At 44.6% G+C, this 27808-nt stretch overlaps 1 protein-coding gene across 3 annotated transcripts in view; it reads right to left on the minus strand.

The window, feature by feature from the left end:
• KPNA5 (karyopherin subunit alpha 5) overlaps positions 1-27808 on the minus strand; it is a 357927-nt gene that overhangs the window by 144411 nt on the left and 185708 nt on the right. For all 3 annotated transcript variants that reach the window (XM_085611310.1, XM_085611309.1, XM_085611311.1), the window contains exons 9-10: positions 19934-20097; positions 4761-4839 (exon numbers count right to left, since the gene is read on the minus strand). In XM_085611310.1, the coding sequence (XP_085467436.1) occupies positions 4761-4839; positions 19934-20097 (243 nt within the window). The remainder of the gene's footprint in view (positions 1-4760; positions 4840-19933; positions 20098-27808) is intronic.

Here is a 27808-nt window from a genome sequence, read left to right on the forward strand (position 1 = left end):
AATTGGCTTCAGAAGACATTGAATATATAGAAGTCCTTCCGCCAAGAGGGTCGCAACCCTCCGAAGCTACCTTGGTGACATTTAAATCTCCTACTTGGACTCGAGTACTTCTAGCCTATAAAGATATTTTCCGGTCCTGGGGAATTAAAATCTATCCCCACTACAATCCAGGCTATCCTATGGCATTAGCCAAGCAGTCGGCCACTCAGATAAGCCTGTGTCGGACCCTGACCAGTGATAGAAGTAAATCATATTCAATTTTAAAAAATGCTGTAGGAGATGCATCTCCAATAGGAAATCCATGGTCCGTGCTCCCGAATTGCTACAAAACTCAAGAATGGGTGTGGCTACCAGCAGCTTTGTCGTGTAAAAACTCAGCCTGACCATTTGGAAAAAACTTGTTAGAACTTAATCCTTTGGAGGCTGTAAAAGCTAACATCCCCCAGCCTCACCCTATAAATTGTATAAAACATCAGCCGGAGCCGTGCCTCTCCCTGTGTTCATGGAACATTAGTGGCCTTCACCTTAAAATGTCCTCACTAGAGACCCGAAACTTTATTCTTAGCCATGATCTAATTGCGGCTCAGGAAACATGGGCCACTTGCAGTTGTCCTAATGATGGATTTATTGAATTTTGGAAACCAGCTTTTAGAGTCAGCAACTATGGTCGCCCCAAGGGAGGATTGTCTATTTCCATCTCATGCAGCCTAAAGGGCCCAATAGAGCTATTAAACATCAACGAGGATTGGCTGCTTGGAGTTAAAGTTAGCTTGTGGAGACAACAGCGACCTCTATTGTTGCTTAATGTTTACGTCAATCCAAGCGTCTGGACAAAAAGAGCTCACCTAAATTGCCTCCTTAATATTTTGAGCGACCTGGCTGTGGGCTTTCCAGACGCCAACTGTCTGCTTACGGGGACTTTAATACCAACTTGTTTCAGGGAGACCCGTCGGATCTGGAAGCTCTCCCCTCATTGTCTCTGTCGGCATTGAAATTCCAGTCCAAACCTTCAAATTATTCATACTGTGCTTTAGGGGAATTCTGTGTGTTGCAACTCCTTAGTGCAGGTTTCATCGTAATGAACGGCAGGTTCACGCAGGATACCCCTCCAAATCGGTCATGGACAAATGTACGAAAGTTTTCATTTTTAGATTACACCATTTGTAACGTAGCCATGTTTTCTCACTTGGAAAACTACAGTATCAAAGCGCGACAAGAGAGCGACCATCGACCACAAGTTGTCACCATTAATATTAACTCGGTTTACCACAATACCGCCCCAATAACTCATAAAGGAGTCCATTCAGAAAATGTAAAACGCTTAAGATGGAACGATGAAATTAGTATCAACATCAAGAAGGAATGTTTGTCTTTTACATTAGGAGGCCTCCACCCCATAGTTTCTCATATCACCGATTGGTCACATTTTTGCTATCATCTGTTAAACCTTTTTCCATCGTATTCGCATCCTCATACGACTACTTGTAGCTCCCAGCTTTTTATATCAAGTCAAACTATAAAATTAAAAAAGATCAGAAACACCACCTTGCGGGCAATTAGGAGGCATCCAGAATCCAATGACTGTTTGATCAACTACAAAATTGCTCAGAAAAACTATAGACAGGCGTCCAAACAAGATAAACGACTTCATCTCGATCAATTTTGGGGTAAAAGATGGGCCTTTGGAGAACCAGGATAATACCCAAGAGCTGACGCAGCCTCAACGTGAGTTGATTTCCGTTACTCAAGCAAGGCTGGTCAAAATATTATCAAAAGCGAGAGCGGATGGAGCACCAGGCCCAAATGGCCTGCCACAGGCCCTGTTCAAAGCAAATGTTCCCTATTGGGCACAACAATTGGCAACCCTCTTTAGATCTGTGCTGAGCTGTTCAACTATACCAGACTCATGGCGAGGGGCAGTAATTCACCCAATATATAAGTCCGGCACCCATTCGTCCCCAAACAACTATAGGTTGATAGCCTTACTGGACAATGAGGCAAAGTTCTTCGCGAGAATTTTACTTGAAGAATTGAGTGCCTGGGCGAACCAAAAAGGCTTGATTCCAAAAAACCAAACGGGCTTTACTGTAAATTCAGGTACTTCGCCTAATTTATTGCCGTTATCAGTACTTATCGACAAAACGCTTATTTCATCAAAGCTGGTCTTCTGTTTTGTTGATTTTAAAGCTGCCTTTGACCGGTCAAACTACTGGAGGCCATTGTTCAACTATATTCCAGCACCTGGATTCAAGTCAAGCTTGGCACTGGCACACATCTGTCTCGAAAAATTTTAACAACACGAGGAGTGAAACAGGGGTGTGTGCTAACCCCATTGCTTTAAAACCTGTTTATTGCCGATCTCTCAGCTGACCTGGACGAGACAAATAGTAATTCCCCCAAGATCGGCGGGGTGCAGTTAAGTAACCTTCTGTATGCTGATGATCTTGTCCTCTTTAGCCTTACCCGAGTAGGGCTGCAACGATTGTTAAACAAACTACATGGTTATACCGTTAAGAATAACCTAGAGGTTAATTTAAAGAAAACCCAAGTGGTTATATTCTGTAGAAAACGTTATGGAGGTGGTGGCGGGTCATACAACAATTCCAGTCAGGTCGTAGGAAAATCCTATAAATACTTGGGGGTTAACTTTGACTCTAGGGGCACCTTCGCCAAGCATCGTAGTGACATTTCATTGAAAGCCACAGCTCTTCGATTGAACTTTTCAAAACTCTCCAAAAAACTGATGGGTGCGAGTTTGGCCCCAATGATGGAAGTTATGAAAGCTAAAGTCGGCCTCACGTTGTCATATGGTCTTGAAATTTTCAGGGGTAAAATCAGCACAACATTAAATCAACACGTGACTAAGATCTATAAAAGTGTTTTTCACATGCCGAAATCTGCCTCCGCTGCACAGATTAAATTAAAACTGGGCCTTCAAAATTATGACATTTCCAGCGCAGGTGCCTACTTAAACCTGTGTCATAAGCTAAGGCGGGCTGAAGCCGGTTCCCTCGAGTCTTTGCTGTGGTTTGATATTGGCACTAATAATCCAAGTGGGTCCTATAATAAATTTTTTAATGAATGTCTTCAGCAATTTTCAGCAGGTGACCTCTGGAACCTAAACCCCAGCCAAACAGCTTTTAAAAACAGCATTCTGTCCCACACCATCAACAAAGCTTCTTTTGCCAAACGCAAGCATGCATGGGCAGTCATTAACTCTTATCAGTTGGCATCACCGTCATCATACCTGCCCTGCACATATTATTTGTATTTGAAATTGCGATTTATGGCACTTAGACTGCGGGAATGGCACTTGCTGAAACATTTACCTATCTGGCGTTGCTCGTCAAATAATCAACAGTGCAGGGGTTGTGGGGCCTCGGTGGAATCTATGGAGCATGTTACATGCCACTGCCCCGCTCTCCTGACTCAGCGTAGACTAAAATTGAGGCCACAATGGAATAGACTGGGAGCTCGGACCTGCAGGCAGGCAATCATTGCGGCCTTGAACCCAGAGAATACAGTTTTAAACATAAGTTTTACTATTTTTATTTATCATGTATATCGTAAATGTAATCAGCAAATTGCAGGCCCGGTAACAATTCTAAAGAGAGTCACAGGTGTCTAAAACAAAACTGTAGACCTACAAGACTTCATTCTGGTCTCTCCTGTGCTCTCAACACCTGCAATATCAGGGTATGTGACTTCGATGATTTTTAGCGACACTGCTACTTGATGACTGTTTTAATGAAATGTTTACATTCTCTGGGTTTCCTTATAACTCCGGGCTCCCATCTTAGTCTCTGACAGTAACACTTATTTTTTTGCCACATCTTTAACATTCTGCCGCTATATATTTTTAAAATGTGAACTTTCATATAATTCTTGGCGATTTTAATTATTTTTTTTGTATATGTGTGGTGTGTAATTTCTGCTTTTATGATTATATTTTTTTTTAATCAAATAAAGTATTTTTCACACAAAAAAAATAGCCTGGACTGCATTCCCTCCATCTGTTAAAGATTGTTAAAAAAAAGCAGGGAATCCTTGACATACTCCCAAGTAATACCCTTAACTAAACCAAGACAAAAGAACATGGTCTATTGCTATTGGGCCTGCCCTTCCTCCTTCACTTATCTTCAAAAAAGAAATAAATGATGTCCTCCAACCCTTTCAACCCTGCATACAAAAACACCAAAGCAACTGACAGCCAGCTACTTTCTCCTGTGCCCTTCTGGCTTTTCACACCTCTCCCATCTCTCAATTATGACGTGTATCATGGCATGCCAGGTGCCATGCTAGTAGGCGTTTTTGAAGAGTTCCTCTGAGCACAGAGAAAGTTGCACTAAAAGAGCTACTGCCAGGATGGATTAAACCCCATGTCACAAGAGGGCCGACTAGACTAGCAAGAGTAGCAGTGATCAGTGATGATAGCGCATAATGTATTTCTCCCAACTCCCTAGGCTTGCAGAGTGCTGAAGTAGCAGAGACGCAGTATACCATGAAATGCTCTCCTTTGGAGACCAGGAAGGGCAACACATTTGTGTCTGTCAGGCATTGGCTTCATAATCCGGCATAATCACTGCCCTGATACATGAGCAGAGAAAAAAACTGAACACCTTTTTTCACCACCCTCAGGACACAGGAATGAATAACCAAATTTCAAACCTGGTGATCTAAATATTCACAATCAATGAAAACCATGCCGAATAGATTGATGGAAATATAACACTATTTTAAAGTTAAAGAGAAGGGCTTACCTGTGTTTGAATGTCATCGCCTGTCACGATATTGCCCACAGCTCTTAATGCTGGAGACACCACTTTATAGTCAGTATGCCTAAATAAACAACATGAATAAGATGAAGATTTGTGCTAAGCAATGATTTCAAGAAGGATTTCTCACACTATTTCTAAATAGTGCAATACAATTATAACAATATGTGGGAGTGGTCTCAAATAAACCCAACTTGAAGCAATTGACGGATGTAATTTTAATAGCAATCTATATACATTATGTAAAACCATATATTGAGGTGACAGAGAGGAAAAAAATCAGGAGAGAAGGAAACATGTAGGATAGAGAAACTCAGGCTGTATGAGGCAGCTTAAACATTGGCAATCAGCTTTACATCATCATACACTAATGTTAATTATCTTGCCGTCACAATCCGGCAGTCGATTGACATGAAGAATGTAAAGAAAAGCACCTTTAAAGAATTGCAAATTTTAAACTTGGTAAAGTACCCTGTGAATTAAATGTATTCAATAGATCCTTTAAAAAGATTCTTGAAAATCTGTTATTTAATGCTTTAGTAACATACATTTAAAAAGGGTTCCTCTGTGGGCTTTAATTGCACAAATAGCTTGCTGTATATATAATAATTCCGACATATGAACCCTGGGTCAGTGTTTCTTTTTTCAATTTCTGTATTTGATTCAACTTAATATTTAATTCCATGTGTTTAGATTCATTTGTGATAAAAAAAATTGAATCAGTGACGTGTAAGTTTAACTGTTGAAAATATAGTTTATATATTGTGTATATGTAGTATCACAGTCAATACAGATAGTTTGTTTTCACTGTCAAGCCCTTCTATAAATGAGAAGCAAAGGTTTATACAAAGCTTTCAATTCTTGATCAATGTGAGCCGATGTTATGACTTCAAATAGGAGCTGTTATCCATGACTGATATGTCACTTGCTTTGATGATGGCAGGCACCTTAATACCAGAGAATACAAAGGAATTTTCAGATTGGTGACAATAATAACACATGGTCCTATTATTGTGAAGAGCAGTGATTAACAACATGTTGGTAGGGAAACCTAAAAGCTAATATTTCGAGTTCAACTGGGCTAGGTGAACGAACATAAGTCCTGAGTTATATATATTGGTGGAGAAGGAACTTCATTGCAATGGCAACTATTCCATCCGTGCAAAGACTATGGTCCGCCTTCTGACTTAAATTCAGGCGGTCTATAGTTTGATGCCGGCAGACACTACCCCATCTCTGTTGTGGTCCAACTCTCTTGATGGAGTAAGGGCTGTTGGAGGTTTGGCTATGCTCAATGCCCCCTTTGTCATGGGAGACAACTCCCATGGCGAGGGGGGGGCTTGTTTTTCTATTTTCCAAAAGAAAATCATGCTTTGGGATTTTCTTTTTGAAAATAAAAAACAAATAACTGACGTATGGCTCCATCATGTTTGATGAAGTTGTCTGAGAAAGTTACTATGCATTGACAAAAACTGCTGTGACAGCAGTTTCTGTCAATGCTTGAGATGGCCTTTGGGCCGGAGGACATTTCAAAATTTGGCAGGCATCACTTCAGGCAGGGCGATGGAGTAATTTACTCAATCCCTCTGGTGAAGGATGGGTCATCCGCCAAATATTAAATTTTGCCGACAGACATATACATTTATCTTAGCTTTGATTTTCTTTTAACATCTTGTAAAGTGAAAACAACGTTGAGGTACAACACCCTAAATAAATATCTGAGTTTTGGACTAGGAAATTGTTGTTAAGCTGCTACAAAAACTATTCACACTCTCAATTAAACTTCTGTTAAACATTTTGTAGAGGATAGTGGTGCTTGCTTACTAACTCAGGGCCAGACTCATTTTTAAATCACTATGTATAGTTTATAAAGCCATACATGGTCAAGGTCCGCCTTCCGGAGATCGGCCTTCTCCATCTACCTTCCATCAAGACCTCTAAGACCAGCCTCGTCTATATTTGTGTCAGTTCCTCGTTTTAGACTAGTTAAATGGGGCGGCCACAGATCTGTAATGAGCGCATCCAAGACCTGGAACTCTCTCTCCCTTGTTATCAAATCTCAACCTAACCTGCTAGCCTTCCCTTCAGGAAGGCTCTCACGACATGGCTTTTTACTTTACATTAATTTCCAGCCACCACAGTTTGCTCTGGTTGCTCACTCAGCTAGCGCCAAGACGCCTTATTGGTATTCGAGTGCTTATAAAACTACTTAACATAACTGAAAAATTATATTTTACGCCTGATGTGCTTACATCTTTCATTTTGAGGTACTTACATTTGAAAACTTTTCTCATGTGAAAAATGTATAATTAACTGCTGTTGTTTTTGGGAAAGAAACACGTTTGCTCAACCGAAATGCACACGGAAAAGTTATGTAGTTGAACTAATCCTGAGCTTTTAAAATGTTTAACTAGTCACTTTTAAAATTCATAATTAAAATGACTGATCAAGAAAACATTTTCAGATATAATTAAAGGCTGTCCTTTGGAATGTTTAATGGCTAAAAAATAAACAATTTCATGAACAGCTGCCCAAAGTGAAATGCTATAATCGATTAATTTATTGCCCGTTAAAAGATGTGCTTTCTTCAGTGACATATACCATTATACCAGTTTTTAGGTCGAGCATTCGAGATCTAATGTAATTTCTCATGGTGGCTTAAAGCCATCCCCATGCTTTTGATTTGCTTGTTTCAATGTCCTTTAGAAATCCTTGCTTGCTAGTGGTCAGCCCTGACTCTTTGTTCCTCCTTTTTCCCTTCTGTTCCTCCCATGCAGCAGGGACTAAGTACTCTCATTCTGCTATGGCTCTTTCTGTGTTCTTGGGGGGGACTATTCTTTTTTTTTGTTTCCTGGTCTGTTACTGTTTGTCTGTGTTCAGCTTTGGAGACAAAGCTGCTTACATGTAAATATGTAATTTCTCCCTCCCATCTCCTCTTAATGCCACAATTGTGTCAGTACTGACTTCCTCTCTGTTCCTCCCGCTCTGTTCATTGTATTTATTAAGCCTTTTTCCACTTTTCGATGTGTACGGCAGTTGGACTGATTTTTGGTAGGATAGTTGGTTCGTTTTGGGCTTCCTTTTATGGGGTATTCGGCTTCTTGAAGTCTTGTTTTATTTGTAATTATTTCTTTAGTGCACTTTTCACGAGGGCTGCTTATGTCGCGCTGCCATATGCGCATCCCAGACCACAATGCTAATCCTCCTTTGTTTTTACAACGGCTACTTTTGGACACACTGTAATTAATATATACATTTAAAGAACCGAACTCTCGCGTTTCCTTAACAATGCCCAAAAGCTATAGCCACATGCGAACATTCAAGTTTCCAAACAAAACAAATTACATAAAATGTCTCCAACCCGCATTTAGGAATTAATGTTTGAAAAATGCGATGTACAATGTAGGTAAGCTTTGTCTTTGCTATTTAAATATGGCAACTGGAACCTATTCTTGCTGGAGCAGAGCCGTTTTCTATGTCCATTATCATCCTCTCCGCTCTGCTTTCGATTATCTTTGGTAGTTGAAGTGTTGCTTCTGGAGGAACTGATTAATGGAGGCGTTTGCTGTTGTCTTGCGATGGGTTTCCAGATCGGTATATACCCTTTCATATGTTAGACGGTGGGCGGATTAAGCCTTGCCCATTTAATTTTTTCCATTTGTAGTGTTTTTGTGTAAGCTGCAGGATATGTTAACAGCTCATTGGATGAACATGCTTTATTTTCAAATTTGTTTTCAGTTACATGGCTGAAACTGCTTTTATTTTCAGTTTGGGAAAAATGGTGTGGTTCCGTTGCGAACGGACCATTGTTTTTTTATTGTGTAGTGTTTATGTATTTATTGAAGCAGTTTGATGTTTTTGCAACTCCTCAGATGAAAGGGATTTCTTTTCTGTTCAAAATGGATCGTGTTTTTCTCTTGCGAATACATTTTTTTTGTAATTGTGTATTTCAGCATGGAATGGGTTAGAGAGGTGCTGCATGAGCCGCGTGACACTGTGCGTCGCAGGCACTAGGGCACGGTATGCTAGGGTGCACTGATGCCCTTCGTATGCCTTGAATGCTTATCTCCTCTGTAGGGGTGACGATCTGCTGGAAAAGAAAAATTCCCAATTACGTTATTCAAAATAACTGCAATAAACCACCTTTCCCTCGCTCCTCTCTGTTCCACTGTAAATGTATCAGCTACAGCAGCCTGAAAGAGACTTATGGTCGTATGCCTACAGGAACCAAAGAAAGACAGACCAGCCAAAGATGCAGCCATCTTACCATAACAATATTTCAAGGATGACAACAGTCTAAATGTTTGCCCAGAATATTATCCAAAACAAGGCTTGCACTGCACTTCTTTGTTGTCTCTGCACAAATTTAGGTCGTACACCTACGGGAACCAAAGAAAGACAGACCAACCAAAGCTTGCGGCCATAACGATATTTCAAAGACCACACTGTCTAGATAGCCCAGAATATTATCCAAAACGAGGCTTGCACTGCACTTCTTTGTTGTCTTTTACACAAATCGCCTCTATAGTGTCTCTTTCATGACGTTGCGCAATTAAGGTTGGGCAGAGTTTTGGAGTTCATGATCACACGCTAAATGAAAGAAACTTTCCAGGGAAAATTCCATTCTTCTGGATCTTTTCTTGTTTATAAGTCATTATATGTAAACAGGGATTCAGAAACAGCGTTTTTGAGCAGTTTTGTAGGTAGACATTCATCTGTGCATCACCTTTCTGTTCACGTTCTGTAGATGGAAAAGTTTAGAGAATGAACCCTGCGGCAACCCAACCTATTTACCCTCCCCGGCTGCCGTCGGCATTTGCATTTTAGACAATGCAATCTCATTTCTTTTGCTCCTAATGGTGGTATGTTGAATGGCTGACACTTTGTATAATGAAACCTGGGTCTTAAACTGCCATAACTGTCCACCCCTTTGCAGAACACTATGAACCTATACGCTCCACTTAGCAGTGCACTGGAATTTTAGTGCCAGAGTGCCGCAAGCAAAATGTCATTTTGCCACACAATTGCTCCCCAAGGGTAGAAGAAAAGTAATTATGCAGGCATTTACCTGTTATTCAGTGACAATATTAGTTCTAAGTACTAGCCTGAACTTAAGTGTTTATGCGTCTATGGCCTGCCCTCCCCTTCTTTCTCTTTCTCACACACTCTTTCTATTCCTCTGTCTGGAGTTCATTCACCACTTCATGCACAAACTACCTATCCCTCTCTATCTTCCTTTCTATCTATTCTTTGCAGCTTGCATCCCTATCTATTCACAATGCCACATAATTCCACCACACAAATACACCACACACCACCCAATTCCACCCCACCCAATTCCACAAATAAGAATTCCAATTCAACCCACTTAATTACACTCCAAACCAAGACACTTGGGTAAAAGACATTGTCATTTACAAAGACAATAGCTCTAACTCTTGCAAATGCAAGACCGATTGCATTACAAATGCTTATTAAATGTTACATACTGTGGTTTATGAATTATTTTTTTATGAATTTCCTCTAGCAAATTCATGTGTAGTTCATTTTTTGAATTCTTCTCCTTCTCTATAGACTTGAGTTATCATACTATGCTTTCCTAGCCAGCCACAAAGAAAAGAAAGATATGATCCAGGAAAGGATTTTTGGCTAAAGGTCATGTTATTGTTGAATTGGCTCTTCCTAGCTGTCACCTTTCACTCAGTACACGCACAGCATGCTGCTCAATTTACAATATACCATCTAAATGGTTAATTATGAATTTTGTAGTGATGAGAGAGGGGTGGGGGTGGAGGGCGGGCGAGGTGGGGGTGGTGGGGGTGGTGCTCAATACTGACCTGTCTGTTTGGTTGTTTTACTGTGTGTGTAGCTGTACACCAAAAAATGCCAATAAAAATATTGTTAAAAAAAAAAAATTATGAATTTTGTAAATGAAATTAAACTTCATTGTTAAACGATATAAAGAATTAATTACTCTTAGATTTGGGGGTCTCTAGTTGGCAGAGGTAGGTACCTTTGACCAAATGGGGACCCTTGCGTCTAGTCAGGGTAAGGGGCTACACTCCTAAAATAACCCCTGCTCACCCCCTTGGTAGCTTGGCACGAGCAGGCAGGCTTATCTCAGAGGCAGTGTGTAAAGCATTTGTGAACACATACAGTAATACAGTGAAAACACTACAGATGGACACTACGCAGGTTTAGAAAAATAAGTAATCTTTACTTGACTTAACACAAGACCAAAGGATAAAAATCCAGAATACTGTAATCAAAATAAGACTTTAAAATGGTAGAAATAGTTTAGTTCACTTTAGATTGTAAATGTGACACTTTACTCTCAAAGTACCTGGGATGCGTAACGCAAAACAAACAAAAGAGTCGCAGGGAAGGTGATGCGCCATTCCTTACAAGCAGGGGGTTGGATGCGTCGGTTCCTTACTGCTGCGCAGGGGAGTTGAGGTTCGCTTTCTTACTGTGTGGGGAGTTGAAGTGCCGTTTTTTTACTACGATCCGATGCGATGACGCTCCGGAGCGATGCGACAAAATGGCGTCTTGGTTACGGTGTGAGAACGTAGATGAGATGCGTGCATGCCCGACAGCCGTGCAGCGACTCTGTCAACTTCTGAGCCACGACAGGCCCTGCGACACGCTTCTCCGGTGATGTGACGGCAACCACTGCGGAGGCGGCACGCTTCTCCGGTGATGCAACGTGCTTTGGCGATGCGATGGTGACAGCGGCATGCGTATTCGGCGATGCGACAAGATCTGCAGCGGCGGCGACACGCTTTTATGTTGAGTCGCGCTTCCAGCTCGCAGCGACACGCAGTCTCTCAGAAGGCCTAGCAAAACAGCAGGCACTTCAATTCCCAGCAAGGGAATTCAGGGGGGAGCTGAGGGCGAAGTCTTGTATCCCTGAGTCTTCAGGCAGGAGGTAAGCAAAGTCAAGCCCTTGGAGATTTTTCTTCAAGATGATGAAAGCACACTCAGTCCTTTTCCTCCTTTCTTTGGCAATGAAGCAACCACTGCAGGCCAACCCACAAACACACAGCACAGGGGTAGTCTCCTCCTTCAGCTTCCTCGTTCTTCTCCTCAGCAAAGGTTCGTCTTGATTCCCAGAAGTGATCTAAAGTTCTGGGGTCTGGGTCCCCCTTTTTAATACACACAAATCCTTTGTCTCTGAAGGCAGAGAGTGTCTGTACCTAGTCCAAACCAGTTTTGGGTGCATTCTGCCAGTGCACAACTTCTTCCTTTGTCAGGGTGGGCCAGGGTCATCAGACGCACCACAGGAGGTGGAGCCAGAATTGTGGAAGGCAGGCCCAGCCCTATTCAGGCCCAGATGCTACTCCTTCCACCACTCCCAATGCAGATACGTCTATTCAGCCTAGTGCTGACTCACCCTATCTCCTGGAGCCACCCCAGCCCCTGTAACTCACAAACCAGACATGCAATACACAACCTAGCAGAGGCAGAATGGGTGGTTAGGTAAGAAAATACCTACTAAAGTGGTATTTTCAAACACAGAATGTAAAAATCACCCACACTACAAGATGTATTTTAACATTCTGAGTTCAGGAATACTAAACTCGAATTTCTACCTTGTTCCCTGGGTCAGTTAGGATTATAAGATGTTATAATCAAACTACCCATTCTGGCCTATGGGAGCAGGCAGCCTTGCAATAGTGAAAAACTAAAATGGCTGTAATTCACTATCAGGACATGCCACACACATCAGGGCATGTCCTACCTTTCACATACAATGCACCCTGCTCTTGGGCCTACCTTAAGGGTGGATAACATGTAGAAAAGGGAAGGTTTGGGGACTGGCAAGTGTGTGCACTTGCCAAATCGGCATGGCAGCCCCAGGCTGCACACAGGCTCTGCAATGGCAGGCCTGAGCCACATTTTACAAGCTGCTTCTGTGGGTGCCACAACCAGTGCTGCAAGCCCACCAGCATCTTTTGATTTACAGGCCCTGGGCATCCATGGTGCACTGTACTAGGGTCTGACAAGTAAATCAAATAAGCCAATCATGGAGTCACTAATCCAGTACTACAATTTACAATAGGGAGCACTTGCACTTTGGCATTGAATAGCAGAGGCAAAGTGCGCAAAGCATCTAGACCAGCAAAACATGTAGCACAAATACAGGAGGTAACAGCAAAAAATGGAAGGGAAACCCACGCAAATAGTGCCAGGTCTAACATGTGTCCCCTCCAGCTGAAATGTTGGGAGCACTACCCACCCCTTGGGAGTTGTCTTCACTAAGGTGGAAAAATCTGGACAGACCATCAGCATTGGTGTGTTCTGTACCAGGGCTGTGTTCCAACATGAAGTCCATCCCCTGTAGCGAAATGGACCACCTCAACAGCTTTGGATTTTCACCCCACATCTGCATCAACCATCTGAGGGGCCCGTGGTCTGTCTGAACCGAGAAGTGAGTCCCAAACAAGTATGGTCTCAACTTCTTCAGTGCCCAGACCACAGCAAATGCCTCACGCTCAATCGCACTCCACCTCTGTTCCAGTGGAAGTAACCTCCTACTGATGAAGGTTACAGATTGGTCTAGGCCTTCCTCATTTGTCTGAGAAAGAACAGCCCCTACACCATGTTCTGAAGCATCTGTTGGACAATAAACTGTTTTGAGAAGTTGGGTGCCAGGAGCTAGGGTGCATGGCAGTCTTCAGGGCATCAAAAGCTTTCTGACAGGTGTCAGTCCAGTTCACTTTCTTGGGCTGCTTCCTGGAAGTCAGCTCTGTCAAGGATGCAACAATGCTGCCATACCCCTTGACAAAGCTCCTGTAGTACCTGGTGAGTCCTAAAAATGCTCTCACCTCTGTCTGGGTGTGGGGCGGTTCCCAAGCCAGAATGGTCTCAATCTTGGGCTGTAGGGGCGCCACCCGGCCGCTCCCAACCTGGTGCCCCAAGTACACCACGGAACCCTGCCTGATCCGGCACTTACTCGCCTTGATCGTGAGGCCTGCTCTCCACAGCAACATCAACACTTCCCAGAGATGGCGCAGATGTTCTTCCCAACTGGCGCTGAAAACTGCTATGTCACCCAGATAGGAGGCACTGAAGTCTTCCAGTCCAGCCAAAACGTGGTTGACCAACCTCTGAAAGGTGGCAGGGGCAGTCTTCATCCCAAAGGGCATAACCTGGAATTGGTAGTGCCCATCTGGTATGGAGAATGCTGACCTCCCTTTTGCCCCATCAGTTAAGGCGATCTGCCAGTACCGAGACATTAAATCAAACGTACTGAGGTACCAGGCAGCCCCTAACCGATCAATGAACTCATTAGCTCTGGGGATGGGGTGTGCGTCAGTCCTGGTGACTGAATTGAGCCCTCGGTAGTCCACACAGAACCAGAGTTCGGGTGTGGCACCAGGCGTGGCAGCCTTTGGGACCAAGACCACTGGGCTGGCCTAAGGGGTGTTAGAGGACTCAATCACCCCCAATGCAAACATCTTGGAGACCTTATCCTTGATGAAAGCTCTCACCCTGTCAGTTACTCTGTAAGTTTTGTGCTCAACAGGAGGACTGTCCCCAGCGTCCACATCATGGAAGCACCAATCAGTGACACTAGGGGTCAGGGAGAACAGGTCAGGAAAGTGCCCCAGCAGTTGGCGACAATGCTCCTGCTGTTCAGGGGTCAGGGAGTTAGAGAGGTTCACACCCTCCACTGACCCATCTTGCTCCTTGGCACACAGGAGGTCAGGAAGAGGCTCAGTCTCCTCTTCCATTCCAACATCTGTGGCTAGGAGCATGCCCACTTCGGACCTCTCCAAGTGGGGCTTCAGGCAGTTTACATGCAGGACCCACATAGGGTTCCTAGTAGACCGCAAGTCCATCAAGTAGGTGACATCACTCTTGCGCTCCACCACCTCAAAGGGTCTGGTCTACTTATCTTGGAGCGCCCAGGGCTCCACTGGGGTCATGACCCACACTTTCTGACCAGGCTGAAGCTCAATCAGAGTGGCGGACCCCAAGGACCTCAAGAACTTCCGACCCATCTCCCTGCTCCCATTCCCGGCGAAGGTCATCGAAAAGGCCTGCTTCCTCGAAGAGAACAACATCCTAGACCCATCCCAGTCAGGGTTCCGCAGCAACCATAGCACCGAAACTGCCCTCATCACCGCCACCGATGACATCGGGATCATACTCGACAACGGAGAAACCGTGGCCCTGATCCTCCTGGACCTGTCAGCTGCCTTCGATACAGTCTGCCACCGCACACTAAGAGCACGCCTCCAGAATCGAAGAGAAGGTCCTGGACTGGACCACGTCCTTCCTCTCCGGAAGAACCCAGAGCGTCCGCCTACCCCCCTTCCGCTCCAAAGCCACCGAGATCATCTGCGTAGTACCCCAAGGCTCATCCCTCAGCCCAACGTTATTCAATGTCTACATGGCACCACTCGCCAACATCGCCCAACTACACGACCTAAACATCATCTCCTATGCCGATGACACCCAGCGGATCCTCTCGCTCACCAAGGACCACCACACCGCCAAAACCAACCTTCACGAAGGAATGAAGACCGTCGCCGACTGGATGAGGAACAGCCGACTGAAGCTGAACTTGGACAAGATGGAGGTCCTCATCCTCGGCTCCACCCCCTCAGCCTGGGACGACTCCTGGTGGCCGACGGCACTAGGAGCACCTCCTACACCCACCAACCAGGCACGAAACCTAGGGGTCATCCTCGACTCCACACTCTCCATGACAAAGCAAGTCAACGCCGTCTCCTCCTCCTGCTTCAACACCCTCCGCATGCTTTGCAGGATCTTCAAGTGGATCCCCACAGAAACTAGAAGGACGGTCACCCAGGCCCTCGTCAGCAGCAGACTGGACTACGGCAACGAACTCTATGCAGGAGCCCCGGGCAAACTCCTGAAACGACTCCAACGCATCCAGAACGCCTCCGCTCGCCTGATCCCGGGCATCCCCCGCCGCAGCCACATCACACCCCACCTGTAAGACCTGCACTGGCTCCCCATCAACAAGAGGATAACCTTGAAGCTCCTCACCCATGCACACAAGGCACTCCACGACACCAGACCAGCGTACCTCAACAGACGACTCAGCCTTTACACCCCTGCCCGCCAGCTCCACAGACCATGCCCTCGCCACCATCCCCCGCAACCGAAGAGTGACCGCCGGCAGCAGATTATTCTCTCACCTCGCTGCCAAGATGTGGAACCCCCTCCCCATCCACGCTGGCAGACCGAAGACCTTCTATCCTTCAGGAGACTCCTCAAGACCTGGCTCTTCGAACAGTAGCAGCATCCCCCAGCGCCTCGAGACCCTTACGGGTATGTAGTGCGCTTTACAAATGCTATGATTGATTGATTGATTGATTGATTGCCATTCTGATCGTACCACTGCTTCATCTCCTTCTGGCTGGCTTCCAGATTTGCCTGAGTGAGTTGCCTGAAACGCCGGGTTTGGTTTCTGAAGGCCAGCATGTAGCTATATACATCCTGGGGAGGTTTCCTGGGAGCTTCCTCCCAGCCTTCCTTTACCAAACTCAGAGATCCTCTTACCAGGTGTCCATAGAGAAGTTCAAAGGGGCTGAACCCTAGCGACTTCTATGGCACCTCTCAGTAAGCAAAGCGAAGGCATGGCAAGAGGACGTCCCACTTACGCCTCATGGGTTCCTCAAGACCCATAATCATGCCTTTAAGGGTCGGATTGAATCTCTCAACCAGCCCATTTCCTTGGGGGTGGTAAGGAGTGGTGAACTTGAACGTTAAACCGCACTCCTGCCACAGGGACTTCATATACTTGGAAATGAAGTTTGTACCACAGTCTGACACTACCTCTCTGGGGAATCCCACACGGGAGAAAATCCCCATCAACGCACAACCCACCACGGGGGCCTTCACCGACCGGAGAGGGATGGCTTTCGGATATCGGGTGGCATAGTCCACCACGACCAGGATGAACATGTTGCCCATGGCTGTCTTGGTGTCAACCGCCAGGCTTCCTGTATCTCATCCCTCCCTATTCCCAACACACACAGAACTACCTCTCCCATAATGCATTGTGAGGGTTATCATCCTGTATGCTTTCCCATGCTGCACTGAATACCTGTCAGCTGACTTCTGGTATAAAGGCAGTCAACGCCCGTTAGCAGGTGCTTGGCTTACTTCAATTGGTAGAACCACGCCCCCCTTGTGATCTGTTCGAACTGGAAGAGTGAAGCTCCCTACCTGGACTATTCACAGTAGAGTCTCCTACTCTCTCGAAGAACCCTCCTATTATTGCCGTCTTTTCCTGGAACTGGCGCACTCTTCAGCTGTGCGATGACGCGCTGCAATCTCCCTCTCCTTTTTCCCTCACCGCTCAACTCCCCACAACACGAGGACGCGCTGCCATCGGCCTTCCCGTTCTATCCCCGCCCAACTCCCTGCAACGCGAGAACGCTGCAGTCTAGCTCCGCGCTCCACACCCCGCCCAACTCCCAGCAACGCGAGGACGCTGCAGTCTGGCTCCTCGCTCCACACCCGCTTTCCTACGGATGGAAAGATAAAGCGCGATGTTGCGCGGACATTTGATTTTGTGTATTAAGGGCGGCTCGCACTGACTAAACGGACATTTCTGTAAGGAGCTAGAACCGCTCTTTATCAGCAAGTGAGTAATTGCGTGTTATCTGCAGTGCGGTTCTTCAGTTGGATGCTCTCGTACGCACTCGATACTTGTGGAAACGCGGAGTCGCGTCACCCTTTAGTCCTTAGAAACGAACTCCAATTAAATACGCACGTGCTCTCAAATCAAATATCCTTTGGACCACAGAAACATTACAGCTTGATTACAAGAGGAAAGCAGTGTTAAACACGCTGCTGATTGTGCGAGAAGATTTTTTTTTGTGGTTTCTATGTTTACAGACTTTGTTCACTCCTAATGGGGAAAATCCCTTAGATCAACGGAAAGATCGCTTGTTTCATTTTTGGGTGGATTCTCTGGTGGACTTCTTCTTTCCTCCGAGAATGGAGGATATTTGTGAGGAGGACTTCTTCTACAAACTTTGTTAAGGAGCACGACTTCCCCAGGAATCCTTCGTACTACCTTCACGTTCCCCTATGCTCTAGAGAGACCTGCTTAATGCCTCTTTGCTGAAGGTACCGTGGTGAGTTTGGGAAAGCATATGTCTTAACACTTTTATACCTGTTACTTACATGCTTATCTGTTTCCTTCCTTTTTCCTGAGAGTTATATTTCCGCTGTTTCTTCCATACAGGTATACACTGCCTGTGGTCCTTCTTGCTCCCTGAAACCCTGGTGGTTCTTTGAGGTCCCTCCACTCCCTGAGGATATCATTCCTCCCTCTGTGAGTGTGGATTTAGAGGTGGATATACCCTTCGGGAGTGGTTAGACATTCTCTTCGCTCCCGTGGATATTGGTCTGACTGGTCTGGAACACTGAATCCCGACACTTGGGAATCACCATCGGGGGCCCGCCCATGTCGGAACTCATGTAACCAGCCGATCTGGAGCAGTGCAATTCTCAGGAAAGGTGGCGCTGCCGCTCTAAGGATGTCAGCGAGGTGCGGGGGAGGGTGTGTGGGCTCCACATCTGCACCCTCTGCTGATAAAGCAAGAGTCGACTGCCAGGTCATAGGACCGCCTCAGTACCCCTACAGCCTCCCCACCTCCCCGGTCCCGACTCACCACTCCAATCGGATGATCACAAAGGTCCCCTCATACCGAAGGACTGGGTCGGCATTGAGTCATGATCACTGGAATCATCTTCGGCAGTACCAGGCGTCCTTATCAGGCTTCAAATACCCAGCTCGACATAGCAGCCAGCAGCATAGACCGGGACCTCCACTCCTGCCTCAAAGGGAAGACTGCATCCGATCCCAGTGTTGATATAGGTCGTGACTCGCAGCTGGCCGTTCCCATCGATCCTGGTGAGTATAGTTTCAAAAGTCTTTACAGTTTCCCACTCTAGAGTGAATTCTGTGAACATGCTAGGCAGCTGAGGGGTGCATAGCAGGGATTAAGGCAGGATATTCATGGATTCGCGATCCCAAACCCTTTTGGTGCTCCATCTTGGCGGCCTTCTCTCCAATTTGGCTCTTCGGTCCTGCTACTTAGGTCGTCCAATCTAAGGAACAAGGTTCAGGGGAGCCCTTAAATACTACATTTAAGGGCATTACAGAGGTTGGGGCCAGTAGCCAATGGCTACTGTCCTCTAGGTTGACTACACCCTTTGAGTGCCCTCTCGCTTTGGGGAGAGAGGCACATCCCTGTTCCTATTTGGCTGGATTCTGCAAAGCAAGAGGGATAATTTTCAAGTGAGGGGCGCACCTCAGCTCATGGCACCCTTAGGGATGTGCCAGCATGATGTGGGCACTCCCACTCCTCTTAATAAGTGTTCAACCTGTCCTGCGCCAAAAGCGGGGTTAGGACAGGGGTGTGGGCATCTCCACTAGTTGGAGCCGCCCAACTCAGCATAACACAAGGGGAGACCTTTGAGGTTCACCGCCAAGTGTTGCTGTTCCTGCTAGGGGAAGTGTGAAGCACCTCCACCGAGAGCAGGCTTTGTTTCTGACCTCACACATGAGGTCAAAATCCGGTCTGGTGGTGGCTGGCTGGCAGGGGCCAGTCAGCCAATACACTAGAAGTCGGTTGTTTTTCAGGGGTCATGTCTAAGATGCACTGAGTGAATGAGTGAATTTTATAATAAATCAAACACTGGCATCAGTGTGGGTTTATTTTGCTGAGACGTTTGATACCAAACATATTAGCATTCAGTTAAGCCATCATAGAGCTGTGGAGTTCGTAATAACAAACTCCCAACCCATGTACTCAATATGGCTTCACTTCACTTACAATGTCTAAGAATAGACATAAGACACTGTAGGGGCATATTGCTCATGCAGCTATACCCTCACCTGTGTTATAGTGCACCCTGCCTTAGGGCTGAGAGGCTTGCTAGAGGGGTGACTTACCTATGCTACAGGCAGTGGTAGGTAGGCATGGTACACAGGGATGTGTGCCATGTCGACTTTCAAGTTTTGTCTGCACCAAAACACACAGTCTTCAATGGCAGTGTGTGTGGATAGTGGTTCTAAATTTCGTGATTAAGCTCAATGCAGGTACTCAGTATTTTGCAAAACATGAATGGCACATTAATAGCATGCAAAGGTTGTTACTTACATCAAAAGTTCCACCAATCTTCGACATACCCCAGCATTGATAACAACTTGAATTTTAACATTGGGGCCATCAGAAAGGTAAGAGAGTGCCCAGCATGTGTCTGCTAACGCATCTGGATCACTGATGAACAGAAGCCTTGAGAGCATAGTCAAACATGGGGAAACCTAGAAAAAAGTAATGGAAAACAATTCAATTATAAAATGATTCCAACAATGTTCATGTCAAAGTAACTGAACTGTCTCTGTCATAATCCCATACACCTTAATCAATAATAACAGATGCTTGTCAAAAGGTCGATGTACTGGTAGAATTTAATAGGCTGGTATTAGTGTAATTTACTTTCACTTTAAAAGCTAATTTCTGTAAGGCAAAGTACACTATGCAGATCCACCATTATCATTCATTTGTTGAAACATGGTATCTCAAATCACTATTAGACACTTCTCTGAAAGAATATTAGGAGAAGTATACAGAGCTTCAGGTCTTTACTAGATGTCTCTTTCAGGTTAGAACAGGGGTACATTCCCATAGGGCATTACTAGAGGTACCTAAGAAGTGAGCAGAAAGGGTACAGTACCAGAGGTCATTATCAGAGCAAACCGGCTAACAGATAACCTTTAATGGTGGCCACTGCAAGTCCTTGATGGGCCAAAAACAAAACAATTAAATGACAGAAAATTTAACTTGCACCTGTTGCGTTGCAGGCTCCACAACAGGCCCCAAACTTGTCCCAGCACCCTGCATAAATGGATTTTATATAAGGGTGTCGTGCAGCAAGGAAAACAACTACCTCAGTCAGTAGTCTGAATGCACTCAATTGCTGCAGCTCAATCTCCATGCATGAGGCATAGATTGTGCAGGTCTGGGGGTAGAACTCTGCCCTGCTGCTGTGACAGAAGATTTTCCCAAACAGGTACCCTGATCGGGGGCAGATGCTCATGCCCAGAAGTTCAGGGGACACACTGATCTGAAGCAACTAGGATGACTTGGGCCCAGTCGTTCCTGATCTTCAGTACTCAGAGAAGAAAAGGTAGTGGCAGAAAAGTGGAAAGGAGTCACGTGCTCCATTCTCGGAATGCATCTCCTAGAGAGAGCCTTCTTGGCAACTCCAGTGCGCAAATGTTGTGACATGCATTCTGAACAGTGACAATGATCTAACTAGGGTGCTTACCATTTATGGAATAGTCCCTGCGCCACCTTGGGTTGTAGTTGCCATTGGTGATCCACCAGGTGCCGTCCGCTGAGTAAGTCTGCATTACTATTCAAACAAACTGCCAGCTTATTCATAATGAGGGATATGGCCTAAAGGTCCAGACAACTCCAGAGGAAAACAGCCTCTAGGAGCAGATTAAAGGAGTCCTTCCCCCCACCCTGCTTGTTGCAGTACTACATGGCATGGTGTTGTCTGTGAGAATCTGCACCAGTCTTCCTTTAATGGATGGCTGGAAGGCCTTCAGCAGCAGGGAGATGGTCTGCAACTCCAACAGATTGATGTGGAGTTGAATTTTTGTAACAGACCACAATTATCCGATCTCTACCTCTCCCAGATAACCTTCTACACTAGGCAGTGACACATTTGTTACCACTGTCAACTCTGGGTGGGAAAAAAAGTGTGTGTGGGGGAGGGGGTTGGCGGATTACCGGAAATGTAGTAGAGCAGCCACCAGTGCAGATCTTTTAAAATCTCCTCCAAAAGCTTGATGGAATTTGACAGATTTCACTGGTACTAGGTCTACTGAGACTTCAGATCCCACTGCAGAGCCTGCATGTGCCACCTGGCACAGTCGACGAGCAGCATGCAGGAGGCCAAAAGACCAAGAAGCCTCAGAGCCACTCCCAGAGATCCAGGAACAAGGATAAAACATCAAGAAAATAGCTCAATTGTTCTGTACTCGCTGCAACAGAGGGAAGCTCCTGAACAGCATTCTATCCAAATCGTCAAGGCAAGCCTCTGCGAAAGAGTCAGGTGTGAATCCCCAGAGATGTCAGAAAGTTTTCAGTTCTTTGTCGCAGGTATATGACTGACTGTGGTGTACCTGCGGCTAGACATCACAGTAGGGGAGAAACGCAGCACGGACTTCCTAAGATGTGCTGTGACCACCGCCTTCACTTTCATAAACACCCAAGGGGCACTGGTAAGGCCACAGAGTGGCACAGCAAACTAAAAATGCTCCTGGCCTACCAGGAACTGCAGATTATGACTATGAGACAACAGGATGGGTGTATGAAAATATGCATCCTGCAGGTTGAGGGCTATCATCCAGTCACACAGATCCAGTGCAGAAAAAACCTGCATCAATGAGAGCATTGCATTTGTTCATCCACAGGAAAGCATTCAGAGAAGATCTAAAATAGGAAAAATGGATCTGACCTTTGGCACCAGAAAAAGCAGGAATTACATCCAGTCCCCGTTTCTGAGGCCGGCATTATCTCTATGGCCCCTTTGGACAAGATAGACTGCACCATCTCCAGTAAAATGGCCCTGTGGTTCGCTGAAAGCTGCTCTGCTGTAGTTGTTAGATGTGGTGGGTCAAAAAGGAATGAAAAAGCGTAGCCCAATTTGACGGTTTGGAGACGTTTGGAGAAGTAATCTGTCACCACCCTGAGGCAAGTGTTGGATTCAGCCTCTGGTGTGGTTGTGAGCTACTAAGGGCAAGCTATAAGGCTTGGAGGCTGCTGCCACAGAGCTAAGCAACTAAAGGATCGGCAGCCCTCCTGACCAGCACACTATCTACCTGATCCCCATCCCCTACCTTGAAACTACCAGGGTGCTTGCTGGGGCACGGGGGGAAGGTTTGTAGACGAAACTGGTTGGTAGGAACCAAAAGGCACAAGGAATGCAATGTAACTCAGCTTCGCTTAAAGAGTTCTAAGACATAATCCACATTCTTGCCAAAGAGACCACACCCGTCAAATGGCTTATCCAAAAAGGGTGGCATGGACATTCCCAGAAAAAACAGTAGATTTCATCCAAGCTTGGCGATGGAGGACCACATTGGTACCGACTGCTTGGCCTAAGCAATTTGTGATGTCAAGACCCAAATATGTATTTACTCGCATCCCAGCTATTCTAAATTGTTTGCGCCAGAAAGGCCCATAAGGCTTCAAGATTTACCAGCAAGAACTCGCTGAATGTGGGGATGTATAAATAGGCCAAGTAAACAAGTGGCAATGACCGACCTCAAGACCAGGCTGGCTGATGAAACATTGGTTTCCTCAATCATTTTTGACTCTCTAGCCTGGGCAGATCATAGGGAAAGAGATTGGATTCACCTTACTGGTAGAAATGTGAACCATCAGATTGTCAGGAGTTGGATGCTGTGTCAGGAAATCAAGGTCTCTTGGTTCTAGTCTGTGGTGTCTGGCAACCTTCCTGTTTACCGGTGGGCATGAACAAGGATTTGACAATGTGCCCATCAATGTATCAGTCAGGGCTTCATTAAACAAGGGCTCAGATGAAATCTACTGAGGTTGCAGAATCTCTGTAAGGACATTAATTTTGACCTCCACAGGGGGAGGTTGTAGTTCAATGACCTCCTCTGAAAGTCTTATGACCACAGTAAAGGAAGCACCTTCTTCTATTGATGGTCCAAGGGGAGAAACCAACCCAGTATCAGGGGATGTATCACATCCACTGACCTCTTGAAAGTCCATACACAAATTGTTTTCATTGTAATATGGGGGTAACACATCCCCATAATCAGCACTGTCATCACCTAATAGTAGGAGACTCTAATCAAAGTCTGAACCAAAACTCTAGTGGAACACCCGAGGGTGGCTCCGCATAAGGGAAAGTGTTGTGACAGAACCAGAGTGAATGGGGACCAGGCATGTCAATGTGGATTTCAGACATGAACTTGGTCGAGGCAGAGACAAGTTCAGCTTAAAGTCAAACAACAAAGTCAGTATTGGGTCTTCCTCCGGCACCAGTGCTGAACCAGAAGAAGTTGGTAAGGCACAGTCGACACGGAGGATGGATCCTCTGGCAGGAACCAGATTGGATGCCTCTGTGGATGCTTGGGGCCCTAAAGCTTGCCAGAGGGTACTGAAGGAGTGGCAAAGATGTGCAACATGGCCTCCCTTAAGACTTCGATCTGTTGTGACATTGCTGAGATTCCAGGAAATTCGGTGTGCATCAGGACCAATAGTAGATTTGTGGATCTAGAGTGAGACCGGGTTGCACGCTGACAATCTCGCAACTTCTCTGGAGAAAGAGAATGGCGGCATGGAGACAAGCCCCAGCAGGCCTTCTTGTTTTTCCACTTTGTCTTAGACCTGGACTTATCCGAAGACTTCGACCACGATGATAACCTGTGGCAAGATTGATCTTGGGAGAGCATTCATGCTCACAACTTAGATCAGGACGAGAATTGCGAGGTTTCTTCTGGAGTTCGGAGATGTACAGCTGTGCTTCACAGTTCGGGTTCGCCTTCAGGTTTATGAGGGAGCACTCATCACTTGGAATAGAGTCTGAGGGAAAACACCAAAGGCATACCTCGTGGACATTTGTTTGGGACAGTTACTGCCTGTTTTAAATCCTGCAGTCTTTGGAGGGGCATAGATCTCTTGCAAACTTTTTTACTGAAAAATCTTGGCTAAAATCTCGGCAAACAACAAAGAAAAATAGAAGCAGAGTACCAGATCTGCATCTGAAGATGTAGAAAGAAAGGAACTAACGTCAAGGACCCACGGTTGGTGCCTCTATCAACAACGCTTCATCGTTTCCAGGGCAGAATGAAGTCAACACGGAGCTGCATGGCGCAATGGCACATTGTTGTGAAAAGCTTCAGGATCCAGTTTGGCATCTGGGGATTATTCTAGCTGTGAGGAATCTGTGATTCATTTATCAGAAATGTATTTTCAATAATATATTCAGAATGTATTTATATATTGGAACTTAAAAAGGGTGGCTGTTAATAAAAAGCAATGGAGGACTGCACTTGTTACAACATGACCATTAGGAAAATGAAAGAAAAGCTAACATTTTGAAACTTTCAGAACCGAACAGAAAGAATGTTTCTTCACTCCTTGCATGTTTCCCGAGAAGAGCAGTAATCAGCCTCATTGAATCGGGCGCTACCCAATGGGGTGACTTTATAATTAACCTTGCTTGAAGACATTCAGGATATTTGCAGGCTCCAGAATCGAGTAATCCCTTCTGCATGCTGGGGTGGAACAGCAAGTACTTATGTGGAGGAGAAGAGTGTCTTCATGTGAAAAATCAGATGTATAGAGAGTTGGAAGTTTGGTTGGTTAAAGACAAGCAGCTACGTTCATAGCGCTGGAAACATCACTGTATTACTGGTAACCACCTGACCGGATCATTAAGTAAATCCGTCAGCAATGTACTTCTGTTAAGAGTAACTGCCATTGTATCTTGGAGGAGAGAATTCCTACATAGCCGAAATAACAAAAAGTAAAGCCAATCCACTGAAGGTGGATATCCCGTCTTATCGTCAATGCATGGATGGATTCCTAGAGCTAGAGAGGTATGTTTATTGCATTTATCAATTCATTTTACAATAAGGGAAAAATAAGGGAAAAAAGAAAAATACACATAGCTTCCATTATTTTGGATAGCAGTCAAACACTAATCATCAAAAAATAAAGTTTTGAAAACAAATATTTCAGATACGTTCGGTAAATTGAGAACCCAGGCTGCAATAGGCAATATCTAAAAATCTCATTAAGGCACTAATAAAAGATGGAGATTGATTATTCAAATAATAGTTGATTGTTTCTTTGTCATGTCAATTTTTTGCCTCGTTAAAGAAATCTTCAAAGATATTGCTTACTTAAACCTAGTAGATTACGGTAGCTCCAAATAATATGTTCCATATTCTCTGACTTAAAACCAGATAAACAGCAAGAACCACTGCCCTTATATGTGAGTTCCAAGTTGCTTTGAATTGATTCAAAGGAATATATAAAAGCCTGAATCTTAAATATTTTGTTTTCTTTGTTGCCTCTAGGGTAACATCAAGGTATGGTTTTTTCGGGACAGAGTAGTAATTAGATGTTAAGTCGCTGTGTAATTTGAAAGGTAGCGTAGATCTTCCACTTGATAGTTCTGTTTAAGGGTACCTTTTAGTAGGTTTTGCCATTTGAGATGTGGTAGGCTTGAGAGAGGTCAGATGTGGAAGCTTGGGTTGCACGATAACAACCCCGATGCTGTTCAAGTTTAGATCAAAATATTTATAGTTGATACATTGCAGGTCCTTATAGATTATCTCTCTTAGTGTTAAAGCACTTGCATTACAGCATATAACTTATTATTGAAGCATTATGGAAGCTAGCCAAAGAACTCAGCTATATGTCTAACCTAAGTTTGCTATGTGGAGTGGCAACTCTTGAGTTAAAGAGTTGCTTCACAGTAGACATATATGCTTTTTCCAATTCATTTAATATCTTACGGTTACAAACTGGTGAGGCATAAAGCAGCAATGGTATAAGTTTGGTTGTTAGTGCTGTGACGGAGTGGGTAAATGCTCTTCCTCCATGGAGCTTGGCAAACCTGCCAATAGATTTCCTGGTTGCTATTGTTCTTTTTTCCTGAAATCCATATGTCCTATCTAGGAAGGTTTGGTGTCGATTGTAAATCCCAAATATACGTATTTATCAAGTTGCTTGATTTTTGCCTCCCCAAAAGACCAATTTATGGATTTTACTTTCCTCCCAAATGTAACCACTTTAGTTTTTGAATAATTAACTTAGAGTTTATTTTCCAAATTGTAGGCATTTAGTGGAGACAGCTGATGTTTCAGGTCTGTTGACATTGGGGACAAAATCCCTATGTTGTCTGCATAGGCCAGCTGAGTAATGTGTTAATTGTTTAGCTTCTGTGGCAAGCTGTCCAGACCATCCCAACAAGATGGCAGACCGGAAATTTACTAAGCAAATAGTAAGGGTGCCAAGATACATCCTTGTTTTAGGTAACTTAAAGTTGACATTTTTCTTGATACAGTGTTAGGCATTAATTTGATTCTGACCCAGGTCTCTTTGTGTAGCTCAAGTATAAAGTGAACTAGGTATAAATCGATACCCTGGTTATCAATTCATGCCAAAGCCTTCTCTGTTGATATTATCGAAAGCAGAGCTGTAATCGATGAAGAGGGCATGAAGTGTTAAAATCCTGTTAATAGCCTTGGTGGCAAGTACGGTCAATGCCACAATGTTATCTTAAGTAGAAAAGCCTGCTCAAAACCCAGTTTCAGTGAACAGTATCAGTTGCTTGTCATTTGCCCAAGATGTTGGAAGATCAAGTAAATATTTAGCAAATAGCTTCCTTTTGCTGTCTAATAATGCTATAAGCCGATAATTTTGGGGAGCAGATTTTAGGCCTTTTTTTATAAATAGGGTGCCTAATTTAACATTTCCATGACTCAGTTATCAGAACTTTTGAAAGATTTTTTTAAAAGGTTATTTAATAAAGAGCTCCACAAGCAAGGATCTGGTTTTATAACATCCACTGCCAGGCCATTAAGCCTTGCCGCTCTTTATGTTTTGATTAACAATTTCTTGTTAAGTGACCTAGGTCAATGTGGTTCTATAGCTGGAACTTAAATTTGAAGACTTTATAGAGCATGAGTATAGCGTATTAATGTGGGATACCCAGGTGTCGTTAGAAATAAAATACTCACCTGCAGTTCTATAGGAACCTAATCCTTGCTCATTAAATCTGCAGAATTGCTTGGGGTCCCTTGCTTTCATAGCCACCACAAATTCTGTCCAAGCATCTTCTTGAATGTTCTGGACTGCGACCCTTATTCTTGTCCTCATCTTTAGTTTGGCTGATTTATTCAAAAAAATGCACTCAGCGGAATACTTTTTTTTATATATTAAAGATCTTAATTATTTTCAATAATTTTTTTTGCG

The sequence above is a fragment of the Triturus cristatus genome, chromosome 6 (genome assembly GCF_964204655.1).
Source record: "Triturus cristatus chromosome 6, aTriCri1.1, whole genome shotgun sequence".
Taxonomy (NCBI): Eukaryota; Metazoa; Chordata; class Amphibia; order Caudata; family Salamandridae; genus Triturus; species Triturus cristatus.